General features: G+C 39.8%; 1 protein-coding gene across 5 annotated transcripts in view; it reads right to left on the bottom strand.

Moving 5' to 3' along the window:
* MOCOS (molybdenum cofactor sulfurase) overlaps positions 1 to 16,362 on the bottom strand; it is a 224,487-nt gene that overhangs the window by 134,885 nt on the left and 73,240 nt on the right. For all 5 annotated transcript variants that reach the window (XM_082752602.1, XM_082752601.1, XM_082752603.1 and 2 more), the window contains one exon: positions 4,395 to 5,033. In XM_082752602.1, coding sequence (XP_082608728.1) covers positions 4,395 to 5,033 — 639 coding nt within the window. The remainder of the gene's footprint in view (positions 1 to 4,394; positions 5,034 to 16,362) is intronic.

A 16,362-nucleotide genomic window follows, 5' to 3' on the forward strand; every position in this document is an offset into this window, starting at 1 on the left:
CAAGTCACTGTTGGTTGTATTTTCTCCCCAAAGTGTTACCTACATTGCTGCTTCTCTCTTTGGGTGGCTGGTTCCTAATCCAAATTCACAACATTTTTTTTACATGTTTGGTTGCACTCTACAAGCATTTATCAAAGGCACTGCTTGCAATTTATGCAGGATTCATCAATCTAAGGTAAATACCATGGTGAATCAAGAACAAAAGTGATCCCCAAAGGATTACTTCTGGCTCACCAATTTATAATTTTCAATTTATTCTGGCTGTGTTGAGATTTTGGGCAATGAAGCAAACTTCATCACTGAAAAAAAAAAAATCACCTAGAGTATTAGACTGCTAAAAGACATATGAATGCCTCCTCAGTGGTGGGATTTAGAAAAAAAAGTAGAGCAAAACTTTCCTTTATATTAAATAATGAAGAAGTTAGCTATCTGTAGCAATGGTTGGAAAATAAACAAATACATAAATATGGAAAATGTCCACTGCCGCCTTGCATATTTCTAAGAAATAACAAAATATTTTTTAAGAAATAACATATCGTGTGATGTTCTTTAGCAGAGACACTTCAGCAGAGAAGGGAAAGAGTATCAGGTCACTTGAACCTTCTTACAGATATTCAGAAAGCAAATATTCCATTTTCCTTTATTTTTCCACAGGTCTTGCTTTGAAAAACAGTTGTAAAAGGTTTCAGAATTAAACTATCAACTAGATGAAAGTATTTTGTCTTTCAAACAGGGACAGCAGCTGTGTGAGATTCCTACCCAGTTCTACTCCATGCCCTCAGCCTCTCATCGCTGTGGGACCGGTATGGCACTGGCTCAGTCTCAAGTCCCAGCCTGTGGCTGCAAGAAGTCTGCCAGGTGCAGGGCCAGCTTCATGGTGTAAAAGCTTGTTCGAAATTAGGTGAAGACCCCCTATCACTTCCTACATACGTCATCTGGAAGTCATCATTTCTGTTTGAAAGGATGGTTGTTCAGGAATTTTATGTATTTGGAAATCCCTCCATAAGCAGGCCTTTTGGAGATCTACAAAAAACTCAAAAACATGGAAGTAACATGGCAAAATGCTTTGAACAAAAAGTACTAGCCACCGTGGAGACATTTGAGCCCGCTGACTGCATTAAAATAGTCATAGAGAGTTGGACAGAGCCCTACATGTAGAACCCAGGGGCACAAGCTAGACTACAAGGCCAGCATCAACATAGGTATTGTGCTGTACCCGACATGGTTGCCAGTCCTTTGGTGATTTCTCAGCACTACAAAAAATTTCAGGGCAATAAACCAGCACCTGTCACCATATTCTTTCTTTCTATACTAACAGAAACTAACAGTGAAACTAAATTTCAACCAGAAAGACCAGCTTTTTACCAAGGGACTCTAAAGCTGCTCCACAACCACCATCCAGCCCCAGGATATTGACACTAAATCTTCATAAACAAAAACCTACCGCATCAAGGAAAAAGAAACCTTTGCTGCTGCTCTGGTTAAGTACACTGCATCATAGACTACAAAAGTGTGGGTGGTGCTCTGGGGCTGTCAAATCATCCAAACAACAGAGACAAGAACCACTCCAACTGGTCAGGGACAAAGTCACGCCATCTGGATTTTCAAAGATGTTGAAAATGCATTTGGGAATGAAAAACACACAACAGCTAACATGCTGGTCGGCTGCGATGCAGATATCCAATTTACAGACAAAACAACAGTGCCTTTTCTCTTAGTCATAAATTCCAGAATGATCTGATTCTGAATAGCACTCCCAGATACAAAAGAAAAATAGGGCAGATGATGAATATTTTATCACTGAATCCTTGCTATATATAATCATATTATTTTATTATCTCATGCTGCGCAGAAAAAAACATGGGAAATGAGGCTAGATTTGTGAATGATAATAATAATTTGTCAAGCTGTTTGATACAAGAATGAAAATACAATAAACATGATTTTAAAAGTTGAGATAGGAAGACTGGTTACTGCCATGAAATGGGAAAATATGGAAGTGATTTAAGGGCATTAAAGGAATCTAAGAAAGTCTGTGATAGAATAATTTATTTAGCAAAACCAACAAAATAAAGTACAAATAACACCAGCAAAAGCTGTATCCATTAAGACAAAAGAAAACAATTTTGACAGTCCTGGGAAGGAAAGATGGCCATAAATAAGGTAACAGTAGCTTTGGCCATGTTGGCCTGGTATTTCATCCAAAGTGTAGTTCTGTTCCTAATTGCTCTATCTCTGTGTATTTTATTATTAAGAACATACTTTAAAAACATAACAAAGCAAAACCTCATAACCTCTGAATGGGAAAAAAAAATAATCTGAAATGAAATAGCCTGGAGAACACTGATTGAGATTTTCAATGCTGCTGTTTTTAATGTTTTCAGGGAAGGGTTTTCCTCATTCCTGGCCTGTCTTTGAAAACTTCAGGCCTTTGTAGGCAGGACTTTAAGTCTCCACAGTTCACAAGGGATTATGGATGGAATCAATCATGCTCTAAACATGAACCTTTAAAAATTAGTTTTTCAAATAAAAATCAAAGCAGTAGATGAGGACCAAAGCAAATATTTATCAATGTATGAGTCAAACTGAGTGACACTTTGGAGTCTAACAGGAACTAGCATCACACATCTGGGTTCAGGTGTCAGATTTGATTATTTCAGTTAGGTTCTCTCATACCAAGATTAGACACTCTGCACCCAGCCTGAGAAATCAAATTGGACAAATTCCCTTGTTTATAACCCTGTAGTAGAAAAAGGTTAAAGCAGGCCTTTCTTCTGCTCCAGTAACAAAAGAGCCCTTGAAAACAGTGGGCGCCGCAAATATCTGAAAGACTTGTAATTAGTCAACCTCTGAAAACTCTTGAAAAAGATAACAGAGACGGAGCTCCCTAAAGGTTCCCACATACCTTTCTCCCATTAATTAAAAAAAAAAAAAAAGTATAAAAGAAGAATTGAGATCTAACACACATTTCAGGTATTTTTATCTGCTATGCAATATCAGGAGTCGTGTGTCAATTACCTCTAGAAAAGCTACTCAGAAATTAGAGCCTGCCTAGGTCAAATTAAAGCAGGTTTTCTCCTTGGCTTGCAGGTGTTGCAAGGGTACCACTGGATCCCATGACTTCTGTGCCCTTTCATCCTGACTTGCAGTGAGTAATCCTGCTGCACTTCAAAGCCTTGTTGGCTTGAGAAAAACAGCAGCAGAGCTCAGAACAATAATGCATCCTTGTTGTTTTTATTTCTAAATTAATGGATTAACTGACTGTTCACCATACCAATGTTCATTTCAGAAACATGGCTTCATACTGCAAGAAGCAACCAGCCAGTGCATTTACCAGTCCAGAACTAAAGCCCCTAAAGCAGCACTTAGAGCATACAACTAGGAGAGCTGCACACACACAAAGCACCTTTAGGCATTATTACATACACGCTGAAAGGACACATTTACATCGTGGGAGATGCAGGACTTTGTGCTGCTGAATGCACATCCATAAACAAATGCTAGGCATGACTGGCTCTGCTTATCCCCTGTATGCTTCCAGCCACTTACAAGGACTATTATTCAATACTAAATGTTGATCTCAAGCCTTCCCTTTGTGTGGATGTATTGGATGTGGGACAGGAAGGAAGCCCCTTCACTACATTTATGTAAGCTGGTGATGGCATGAGGGACAGAGGGAGGGAGATCAAGTATCACTGAGAGAGGTATTTCAGTATATTAAGGGACTAGGGAAGTTTATCTATCGCCTTGTATTTCCTTATGTATTTATGTGTGACCTCCGTTAGGTGATCTCTATCTTCTGTGGGAGAGCTTCACAGCTTCTCCAGAATCTCAGTCATGAAATAAGAGTGCAACAAATGTATGTCCTTGGCAATTCATCTTACTGTGTGTGATGCTTCGATAAAGCTTCTCCTGAGGGTAAAGCATACTAATTTGCCAGTGAAATATACTGCCCCTTCTTTCCGCTTTCACCGTGGATCATTATAGAGACTGCCCTAACTTTCCATTTTCACTGGGGGTCACTCAAGAGAGTGATCAGCCTTGGCCTGGCTGGTCCAGATGCACGGCTTCAAAACCAAATCAGTTCTACTGAGGTACCGTACCTACAAATTAAATAACGAGTGGAATAACCATTATGTCACTGGATGGTGAACCTTTACATTTCTACTTGTTGTGGCAAACTAGATAGGGGAAGGAAGTTGGTTATTTCCGATAACATCTTTCAGATATGAAAAATAATACTAAGAAGAAATCAATTAGATGTGAAACATCTATTCAACTGCATAAAGCAGCACAGGTATCACAGCCCAGGGCATGCACCAAAACTACTACATTTGTCTAAAGACAACAGTATCAAAAAAAAAACCACCCTGTTTTGTTAAACAAGGACTTACCTTTCTGCCATGGATTTCTTTGGGAAGTAAAAATCCGCTCCTGCGAGGTAGGCAGCTGCAGTTCCACCTCCGAAATAGGTTTTCCTCAAGAGGGGGGCAATCCGGTTGTTTACCAATAATGCTCCTAAACCAGTAGGAAATCCAAAGATTTTGTAGAATGAGATAGGGATAAAGTCAGCTTGGTGAACTCCCAAGTCTAACAGAGAACAGCTCACATACGAAGCTGCATCCAGAAGAACAAACCACTTCCCTGGCATTTTGATGGGGCAGAGTTTTCCAGATTTTATGTCCTGTATCCATGAAAGGGGATATTTGGTACCAGAAAAATTGCTCTGAGCTGGGTAAGAGAACAGATGAGGTGTCGTGCAGTTTTGTTCTTCAGCTGGTAACCAGTTTTTCTCAGATAACAATTCCTTTGGTTTTACAGGAACAGATAATACATTCATTGAGGCAGTTATCCCCCTCATACCCACCACAGACGTGTGGCTGTCAGTTAGGTAACAAAATCGACTACTGGGTTGCTTCGAGCCTTCAGGCATCCATGGGAATGCTTCTGCTACCAGTTTAAGTGCAGCTGTGCATCCAGATGTGAAAATGACAGTGTAATCTTCAGAATTAGTGCCAAAATGTCGCAATATTCTGGAAAAAAAAAAAAAAAAAAAAAAAAAAAAAAAAGGAAAGAAAAGAAAAGATTCAATTATTTTCTGCTTTTTTTTTTTTTTTTTTTTTTTTTTCCTAGTTTATTACCATGTGCCTCATCTCTGGAAGTGTTCAAGGCCAGGCTGGGTGGGGCCTCAGGCAACCTGATCTAGTGAGTGGTGTCTGTGCCCATGGCAGGAGTTGGAACTAGACGATCTTTAAGGTTCCCTCCAGCCCAAGCTGCTCTGTGATTCTGACATATTCTCTATTCCCTCAGCATAAATTCTTCCACTCTGACACCTAATTTAAATAGAAGTACACAGGTTTCGCCAAATAAACTTCAACAAGCAAAACCAGAGTAATTCTGCCCACAGGAGACTTTTTCCAAAGCTGCAGTGAATGTGGCTGAGTTTTTAAGGACGGGAGCCAATTCTGCTTGGCTGTGAACAGAGTGGCCAGTCCAGTCCCTCAATGGGATCAGAATTAAGCCTGCATATGATTAAAATGTACATACACTGACCTTGAAATAGACCATTTATCTGCACAGGATTAGTTTCTGGGTTTCTGTTTGATTGCTGTTGTTATTTAGTTTACAAATTATCTGGAGCAGACAGAGTATCTTTCATTCATTCAAAAAAAGAAAAAAGAAGACAGCAACAAGCAACAGATTTACACACATAAGGCTGTAATCTCTGTTGTCCACAAAGACAGCCTAAATCAGACGCAATACAATGTCTTTCAATGAGCCAGACTAAGAAAACTTAACCGAGCCATTTTCTTGAGGCACGCCTACACTACACACTTGCTGATGCCCGGACAGCACCTAGTTGGCTCTAAACTATCTTTTGTGACCCACCAGCTGTTGGTACCCAGGCTAACTTGCACATCTCTTACAGTATTACGGTGCACAAGACAGACTGGCATCAGGTTTTTGCAGAGGTTGAGGAGCAGCATTAGTTCTGTCACTTTCCTTATATGACAACCTGATGAACTTTTTCTTAAAGAACTTTTATTAAAATCCTATTAACAGGAAATGTAACAACCATTTAGGAAGATTGGGTGGATGAAGCAAACCAAACAAAACTGAACCAGAGCATAAATGTTGCTGCTCAGAGGTGCTGTCTGGCTTTCAAGAAAGGTAAGATGTTGTAGGGGTCCTCAGAGCATCTCTCTTGCTGCAGAGCATTTCTGTGAACAATGTAAAGTGTCATTGCTCTCCAAGCAGCTGGTTCTCTGCCCTGTGCAATTCCAAGGTACAGCCCAGACTCTGGGTAATCTATAAACCCTGGCCTTCAATGTGTATCATTAGAAGTTTGCATGTTTTATGTAACAGGAGATTGCCTTACTAGGGCTGGCATTTAAATGTTGTATTTAAATGCAAGTTCTTCAAAAGGTTATGTGGCAAATTCAAGCTAAAATTTCCTGAGCCACGGAACAGCAGAGAGAAATGCCTCAAAGTTTTGTGTGTCCAGTCTGAAAGATGAATGCTACAGGCAAAGAATGGTAGAGCTAGGTGTGTGCTGCAGTCAAAGTTCTGGCAACGGGAAAGGAACAATTGCAATGACTTTGATGATTAGGAATAAAAACTGGTCTACAAAGGTACATTGAAATAATATTGACAATACATCTGTCTGCTGTAGTAAAGTCTTGTACTGGGAAGCACAAAACGCTTCAGATGGCTTCATAATCCTGGTGAGATTTAAGTTTCTCCAGGACTTCAGTTTTTGAGATCTGATGCAATTGTGGGGAAGTTTGTGCTGCCTGGTAATGAAGAAAGAACTTCAGATTTCACAAAGGACATCAGCAGGTCATGGATTTTAGCTTGAAATGTTTTGAGAAACCCATCTGAAAGAAGTCATAGAGATCTTTCTGAAGTAGACCTGCCAGGTGATAGCTGCAGCAAGCATTCGCAGCTCCAGACTTCGTTTTTAAAGACCATTTTCAGAGAAGCCAGATTTCCTCCTTAGAAACCACATTAGGGATGAAGACGGGGATAATCACAGCAGCTTAGTGCAGGGAACTGAGCTACCAGCCTGCTCCATTCATCACCATGCCCTGCCCTTCCTGGTTGCTGAATGGCATCCACTCAACCCATCTCCTGCAGCGAGCTCTGCAGCCTTCCCCACTGCTACCTACAGCAGAGCTGACTGTAGGAACCTGAAACCCTTAACCCAGAGAGCAGCCTCTGCTGCAGTTAGCCTAGCTGCAGGGTTACCACTTACACCAATTGCCCTGAATTTCCTTTATTCTTCTTTCCCTTCATTCACCAAGAAACGGTGGGCAGCAGGGCAAGCAAGAGTCCTACCTTACTTTTTAGGCAGGACAACATTAGACTGTGTGGTTATTTATTATTATTTTTACCTTGGGGAAAAAAAAAAAAGGAATTGGAAAGAGTTGTTAGAAGGCCAGGTCTTTGTGGTTATGGACATGTTTACATGTATTATTTGATGTGGCTTGTTATTTATTTTTTTTTTCCATACACTGCAGTCATTGGAAAGGTCCTGGAATCATTATACTGATAAAAACACAAACTACAAAAAGGCTGTGCAATTTCCAGAAAAAAAGTCAACAAAAAATTATTGAATTTTCTATGTTTTCTACCTCTGTGACACTAAGACTAATTACATATTCATATGGATGTGCACTTAGAGAATACCTTTTGAGTTAAAAAAGCTGGGTTACAGGAGCAACCTCTTGATATGTAGTTTCCTTTCATAACAGCAAGCTGACAAAAGCAGCAATAAAAAGCACACTGAAGACTCTTATCAAGTCTGTTCCTCTTTTACTTTCTGTGCTTTCTTTGCTCTCTTCCTCAGTCAACCTCTTTGTGCCACACAGGCTGAGTGGGAGGTGAGACAGAGCCAGGCAAAATGCCAATTTTACTAAGGAATAATAACCTCCAGATCTCCACAGAAATTGTACTGACTTGCCGCAACACTTAATTTGACCAAAAGACACTGGAAAATGACAGTAAGTGGGATGCAGGTATTGTGGATCAGGATTTAATAACAGGATGCTGTTGCCCAACTATGAAAATCAAAGCCAGCGAGTACTTTTATAACACATTTTCACGACTTTACAAAACAGCAAATAAATAACTAGATAGATAAATACATAAATTTGGGCTCACAAGTAATGACAGCTCTATGTTTAAGTCATAAATAAGAGACAAAGTTCAAGCACATTAGTAGTATTTTAGCTATATTTAGTTTTTAATCATTCAAATTTAGAAACAGCTGAATAGTACTGAAATAAAATCCACAACATAATATTGATATATTTATCTATTCAGTTCATTACCAGAAACTGACTTTCACATGAAAATGATCAAGCTTTAGGGCAAAACTTTCAGAAGTGCCCAAAAGAATTAGAGCCATTTTTTGGTAAAGCATTTAAGTTCCTAAAGCTGGAGGAAAAAACAAGTTACTTTTCTAAATGCCTTCAATAGGAAATAGGTTCTTTTGTGAATCTCATTAGGTACCTATTTGCATTTTGGGTCATAGAACTGCTATGACTCTAGTACTTGTGAAAGAGGTAGGATTTTCAAAACCAGACATACATTTTTGGCTAAAGTATTTCTGACATCAATAAATAAATAAATAAATAAATAAAGCAAAAGCAACAGAGCCAAAAAAAATTTCTCCTGCAGAATGACTTCTGATGTTTTCAGAACAGATGAGCTATGAGCACCTCAGGATGAGGTTTATAAAACAAATCCCACAAACTCCTGAACTACAGAAGCATTACTATGATAAAATCTGAGTACTTGGGGACAGAAAGCTGCAATACCTCTGAACGACTTCTGCAGACCCCAGCACTACATCCTCGCTTTTGACATTAATATTGGGAAGCACTGGCTATTACACACAGAATTCCTAATGCTCTGTGTCTTCATGTAAGACGTACCCCATTACAGGGAAATGCAGTTCACCTTTATTACACTCCTGGAAGATTTATAGCCATATATAAGGTAGTTGTTGGCAGCAGGACTAAGGACTTGCAGAACAAAACTGATAGTTTGATCTACTATAGCTCACAGCTGCGAGCAGTAGTAGTATTTTATATTATTACAAATTTCCACTTTTGAAAGAACTCTTTGGAAGAAAGGACTAAGACGATAATTGTTTCATTAAGCATACTCATACAGCTGTGTCACCACGGGGAAAACTGCAGAAAGGATGAGAAACCTGACTCAGTACCTTGCTTCCAGGCTGGCAAGGGAGGGAAGAAGGCACGTGCTCCATCTTCATCATGCATCAAAGGCAAACCCTGCAACTTGCATTGCCCTGCTGTGATCTGCCCTTCTCCTCCTCCTCCTCCTCTCACCTCTCCAAGAGGACACAGATCAAACACAAGGCAGTCAATAATGCAAGAAGTGCATCAGCTGAATTAGCTGTTGTTTAATCCTTTTAAAAAGCTACCATAAGAGTTTTGTATCTCCATGAACACCATTGAGCCAAAATGTCTTACTGTTCTGAAGACAACAATGGCAAGGAAAGTCAACTAATTTCAACCAAGCTTGCTGTCTCATTTCATACACTTAATATGCACCTAATTAATAATGGGCTTTGTATTTAAAGTTATATATTAATTATAATATAATTATAATATTATAATATATTATATATATTATTATAAGTCTGATATTCTGAAGGAATAGTCTTATTATCTAACTTACCAAATACAACAGCCTGAATTAAGAGCTTAATTAGAATTAGACACTCCGAATTGCCACTGGCAGCTCTGCAGAGGGCACAGGCTACTGATTCATTCAGCTACCTTAGGTACATAGAGTCACCCAAGGCTGGATGAAAGGGTTGTCCTCTAAGGCTGTCACCTAGCTGTAGCTACCTCAGGTTAAAAAACAAACAAACAAAAAACAAATAAAAAATAATGTTTCTTCTCATAAATAGTTCTTCTGTGGCTCTCAGCAGCAGAGCAGGAGCAGTGCTAGCACAGATACAGATGTCCATATTATACTATTTCCATTATAGCCTCCCAAAACTCTGTTGATTTACCTGTTTTTTCCATACTTCTAGACTTTAAATACTTCAAAAATATGCTTTATGCCAGTTCCTCCACTCTCTTCAAATTTACCATTTTGCAAAGGCCTATAAAAAGCTGAGCAACTTATCTGGCCATGTTTGCGTTCTTCCATGTTAGCTATTTAACAGTTGAAGTTTAAGTAGCACTTTATAAAGGCTCCTTTTCAGCTTGCATTTATATATTAAAAATATTTCTTATTATAAAATGTTCCATTGTTGCATTATCCAGGAGCCCAAATCCGGTTTAGGCTTGTACAGAGAGATGCTTAGATCAGAAATTTCACCACATTGTCTTCTGCTCCACAAAGACTCCAAAAAGATGTAATGTACTGTTTTCTAAGGAAAAGATTTTGTGTAAATGGCAACTGAAAAAAAACATTAAAAAAGACTTCAGAGATAAAATATCTTACTTTGACTTATAACTATTTTTATTTTAAAATATCTGAGAGGAAAACGCTTTTCATAACTGCCTTTTTGCCTTTATAATCCCTTCTACACAGATATGTGTGTGAGAAGTATAGCCAGTGGCTGCATCTACATTTCTAAGTAAGAGCATTTTAACCTTCCTCATTTATTAATGAAGGGTCAGCTCCAGCTATCAAAGCAGTCAGCTGAGAAATTCTCATCAGCTTCAGCGAGGGATTAGTAATGGATCCTAAGGTCTTACAGACTCTGTGGTAGTTACAGACGCTAGGAGCTGGTACACAACAGCCTGCTTTGAGGCTTAACTTGATGTCTAGCAATAGTTTCACTGTACACGTTCTTTCTATGTATATGAAGAAAAAAAAGGAACAGAAAATGTGGGTACTCTCATTTATTGCAATGCAAGAAGATACCATAAAGAAGCACACGCCACCTACCGCACATCCCAAATTTTCCTTAGCTCACCTCACTGACAAGTAATAAGTGACAGGATAGCTTAACAAGCTACAGCCATATCCATAAGGGGAATGTTCTGGTTTACCAAATTAAAAAGACAAGCCCTCCGGGTAGGAAACGTCTTATTTTGTAAAGACAAGGTGTATTCAATATGTCACAGCACTGTATTATATTCTCATTGTCAATTCCCAATCCAAACACAAAAGCAAACTGAAATCTATGAGAAGCTGCAAGAATCAAATGTATTTAAGCAGGAAAAAAATCTACTAGGTCTGTCTTCCTCTAGCAAAGCATTAATCGAATGAAAAAACAGCCTTGTAAAGGTTGGTTCTTGCCCTCCCGATCCACCCTCCTTAAAGGACTGTTTACAATAGGAATCTATGCCATAACAGCATAGATTCAACTATGCAGCTAATCCAGCAGAAGTTCAAGGGTTTGCCCATGGATTAATACCTGCATAAGGAAGAGCACAGAAATAAATTATCCTTTATAGTTCTATCTCAAAGTTTATTCAGTCGCCTTTTCCGTTTCAGCCTCTTTTCCTATACTGACAATGCACAAATGTGAACCTTTCAGAACACGTGCCAGCTGTGAAACAGGCACATTGCTCTATTTATCCTCGCCGGTCACATCCACATAAACTTATTTTCTGACCACTTTACTCAAAAGGAGCTCACTGTGATCCCAGCTTCTTACCATTTCTGCTTGCACAAGAGTGATCAGGATCTCACCCATTTACACTTCTGCTGCTTACGGCACTACTGAATTAGCTTCCTGAACTTAGGACATAATTCATTAGTGGGAAGGTGCCTGATAAGCCTCATTTGTCATAGGCAGGCGGTGAAAAATCCCTCCCTTTCCATTTGAAAGCGGTAGGTTATTTAGGCATTTGCGCTCAGCCACCTGAACTGAAGCATTATAATCCGTTACATTTATTCTCCCAGGCACTGACTGATTCACTGGAGACACGCTGTGGAAATGCCTGTTTGCTTATAAAGGGTCATAGTCAGCCTTCACCAAATAAATCCTCTCCCAGCTCTGTGAAGTTGGCAGCACAGCAGAGGGCCTGGAGTTTGCCTGGCACTACATCTTCAGAGGAGCAGTTGCTCTTTAAATGCTATAAAATGTCTTCCTGCAGGAAAAAAAAAAATGCTTTGATGAACAAAGTCCGTGAGAAGCACCCATCCGGACTAAAAGGCGTTGACCCTCATAACAAAGTGCACATCCAGAAGGCATTGGGTGTCATAGTGGGCATACTGACATGGCAAATTCAGATTTAGGATGGTATTATGGCACTGCGCATAGCCAGAGGAGCAAAATAGTAGGAAGGAATCAGGAAAACCATAAAATACGACACTGCAGGCTAACTGCTGGTACAGTTTGTTCCAACACACAAATATTACTCCTCTCCCTGGCAGAAGCCTATAACTCCTATAATTTTCTAGATGTGGCAGAAACCCCTGGGTAACTGTTTGCGTTGAAATTAAATAGTTATTATTCCACGGTAGAGAGAGAAGATCAATAGCTACATGATTTTAAAACCACTTTGTGGATATTTTTTGTGTGTAAAATAAGCCAGATGAGTTTACTCTAGTGCTTGCAACAACTGCCAAAGATTTGTGAAAACGCTAGTGAATCCCAATATTTTCATTAATTAGCACAGAAATTACTTTGTGTATTTACACCACAGGCTTTTCAAATGAAAATTCACCACCTGCTATTCAAGTCAATCAGGCAGAAAATCAAAAAAGCAACAATATTTCAGGTAACCACTTAAAGAGGGCTAGTGATGAGCAGCAGACAGCCCATGAACAAACCACTCCAAACTATATTTCCACAAACTAATAGCCAAATAGAAAACTACTAATGAATCTCTCTCAGTTTTTCAGTCATTCACATGTTAAAATTCAAATGATTTTGAATCACAAATCTTAAGAGTTACCAGGAGGAAGCAAATTTAAAGCCAAACCCTGGAAGATGATGCACTAGTGTACAGCCTCAGTAGATAACACTGTCTAGGACAACTTCAACTTGAGATGTTCTCATCACAGTATTTTCTTCGTAACATCTACGAAGAAACTAAGGTCAGTATTCTCTGTTTCCAAACTAGCACAGACCATAAAATTTTAATTTAGGCATCCCCTGAGCATAAACAAAGAATGCATCAAAATTGACTTCAGTGATGAATATGAAAGACAGAATAGTATTAGCCAGAGGTATCATCTCTACTAGTATTATGTGCCAGAATAAAAGTCTTATTCACAGGTCACAGGAACAAAGGAAAGGGTGTGCATATGTAAACGCATATCACCTTTCTTAAGGCATCTGCACTGAGGACACCCGAGCACACCACCCTTTAGATTTGCTCAAAAGTCACAGGCATCTATATGCTGGGTGCACGCTGTACAGCCACACCTATCCAGCTTAACCTCACCTTCAGTGTCTTTGGAGCACAGTCATCCCTCTTTCCAATCTTAGGAAGTCCTGATCTTTAAACTTTCTGTATGTTCTGAGCTCCTGCAGACAGACAGATTCCTAAGTGTTGCAGCATCTAGCTAATTCAGCTAATACCAGCAACCATCACTGGCACAAGGCTTGCCTACCTGCCCTAGGGTATTTGCTGGTAAAAGGCTCCAAGTTCCTTCACTTTTTTTTATTGATTCAGAGAAAGCAGAACTCGAAAGCTGGCTATTTTCCAGCATAAACTTGCAAAGGCTGTTTGAGGAAATAGGATTTAAAAAAAAACAAACAGACACACGTAGGTGTTCTGATGGTTCCAGACACTCAGGTCTTTACAGTGCTTAACCTCCCAACTAACCTCAGCCAATAACTAAATATTCTTAAAGGCATTAAAAATAAAAACAAACAAACAAACAAACAAAAACATTGAAAGGTAGACCTATTTTTTTAAGATAATATACCATTGCTTCCAATGTTTTTTAATGTTATTCTTTAACTTTTATTTACTGATGGAATTTGTTTCTAGATCAGCACTGGCCTTTAAACCATATACCTCTGTAAGCACTCCAGACGCTGTGACCCAGGTTAACCTCTTTTCTCTAGTGATGCCACAGAATGGAAGCGTGGCAACCAGTAACTGTCTACAAGACATTTACAAAAAGAATTTGCCATGAAAACCTACAGGTTGACTTATTTGCATGCTTTCCCTGGCATTTTCAGTTGTAAAGTGCAAGCAACCAAGCATAGCTTCAAAAGCATAACCCAGCATTTCTCATTTGATTTCTCACCGAAGTAGGATGTGCCACTTGACACACATTTTCTCAATGTTCAGATCCATCATATGGTCCCTATCCCAATTCCTGCTCTGAAACAAAGCCTTGATACTGATCTTGAAAAATATTAACCACAAATAATGGCAGCTATATCAGTGAAATGAGATGTATATTTTTGGCTCTTTAATATCAACCTGTTCCTCTGCAGAAATTACAAAATACAAGGTGAAAAGAGAAGGCCAAAGGCAAAACGCTCTCATATTGAAAGGAGTCAGCTACGCAAAACGGGCCGGACAGCAGTGATGAAGTATTCTCGCTCCAAATGTCCAGAAAGTTCAGAAAACGGCCATTTCCAGTATAACCTTTTAGATACAACTTTTTGACACATTTCCACAGTATGACTGATGGGCTGGTTATAAAAATCTTTACTCCCATAACCAGACCTTTCTTAGTCAGGGAGGAAAAAAAAAATGAAAGAAAAAGAAGGGATAATTTCTTGCAATTCATAAAATACCTGTGCAGAGAGATCACATTTACTTGGGAACCATTTAGGCTGAGAACTTCAGAGGTACTTAGGTGCTTAAGCAGGAACGAGATGGTTTTGTGAATCTGGGCCTTGGTTACTATGGTGACAGGGGCCCTGGCAAACACTCGTGCATAAATAGGCCTTATTTCATCAAGGGTTGCTTCTCGAGTGCCGAGCTTTTGTCTGGAAATGGTTTTAGATGAAGATGTTAATCCGAAAGCATCTCAGTCCGCTTCCAAAATACAGGGAGCTTACGTAAATCTGTTCACGTGTTTCCACAGGCTTCTCCTTTACATGGCTGAGGTACGGCTGGCAAATACAACAGGTCTGCAGCATCAGTCTGTGCTTCCCCTCGCGTGGGTGACAAGCCACAGGTCTGGAGGACTGCTGGCCACTGCAGCTGTTTTATTTGCCATCTGCTTCTCCTACCAGTTCGAAGGGGAGAGACAGTAATAGAAAGAGCAGCACCAGTGATCCTTGGCACAAGGGTTCTTGAAACCTGCAGGACCCTCATACTTTGGTAAAACAGAGGATTGCCCCATCACTTACTTGCTAGCTTGAAATAGCACAGCACTGTGAATGCCAGCGAAACCGTCCTGGTGACCACAACTACAGAGACACTCAGGAGTGAAAGGCTTTTCTGCTTGTTTGTCGCTGAGCCAATCTATGCCTTCAAAGCCTCGGCGTGCTCACTCTCTGCACACTGTTCACACTGAGCCACATTCATATTTTGGCTGCAACAGCCCCAAGATTTCCCGGAAATTGTGAATGGGTGTTCGCTCACATGGGAAACATCATTTCTGCCTGTCAAGTTGCACTTCATTCACTTTAAATCCTGACAACTGTGCTTCCCCTGCTCCTGGCAGTTGAGGGAGAAACTGCTCTGCACATGATGGATGCAATGAGGCATAAATGGCTGTTGAGGGATATTCCTGGCTTGCCTTAAAACAGAACCCGGCTGCAATCCCTGGCAAACTCGTTAGGAGACGAGGAACAACAGCATTTCAAGGAGCTCACAAGTGGCACTTTTAGAATTGTAAAATGAAAACTGCTTAGGGGAAAACTTAAAACACGTTAGCACCGGGAAACCTCTGTACAAATGCCACTGCTTTACAAAATGAACAGAAAACATTAAACTTAAGAACAAGACACTGCATATATGCGAGGGAGCGGAGAGAAATGTTCTGTAACCTGCTGCAACCTGTCCTGTACTAAGGAACACTGTTCAAATCAAAATGGACATGGAAATCAGCAGCTGAAAACTAATGCCATTTTAAATATTCCACTGGTTAATCCTGGCATCAATTAAAACTATAAATTAGAAAAGTTCACCCCATAGGATGTATGTTAATTGACCTATCCTTTCTGCATGTTGTGCTGCCTGGCAGCAGAAAACGTCACAAAATCAAAGGTAACTGAAAAGTGTACTAATGACTGTAATTGCCTGTAATCCTTCCACACTGCATCCTCACCTTACAGAGCTGCTAGGCAGAAAACCTGAGCCAGGAGATGCAGTAACTGCTTTGTATCTCTCTTTTCCTCATTATCTACCTCCTGGGAGGTAGAGACCTGACCCAAGACGTCAGGAAATCCAGATGTCAGGTGTTCAACCCAGATGTAGGAACAGAAAATGACATACTATATAT

This window comes from Aythya marila (assembly GCF_965140915.1).
Source record: "Aythya marila genome assembly, chromosome: 2".
NCBI lineage: Eukaryota > Metazoa > Chordata > Aves > Anseriformes > Anatidae > Aythya > Aythya marila.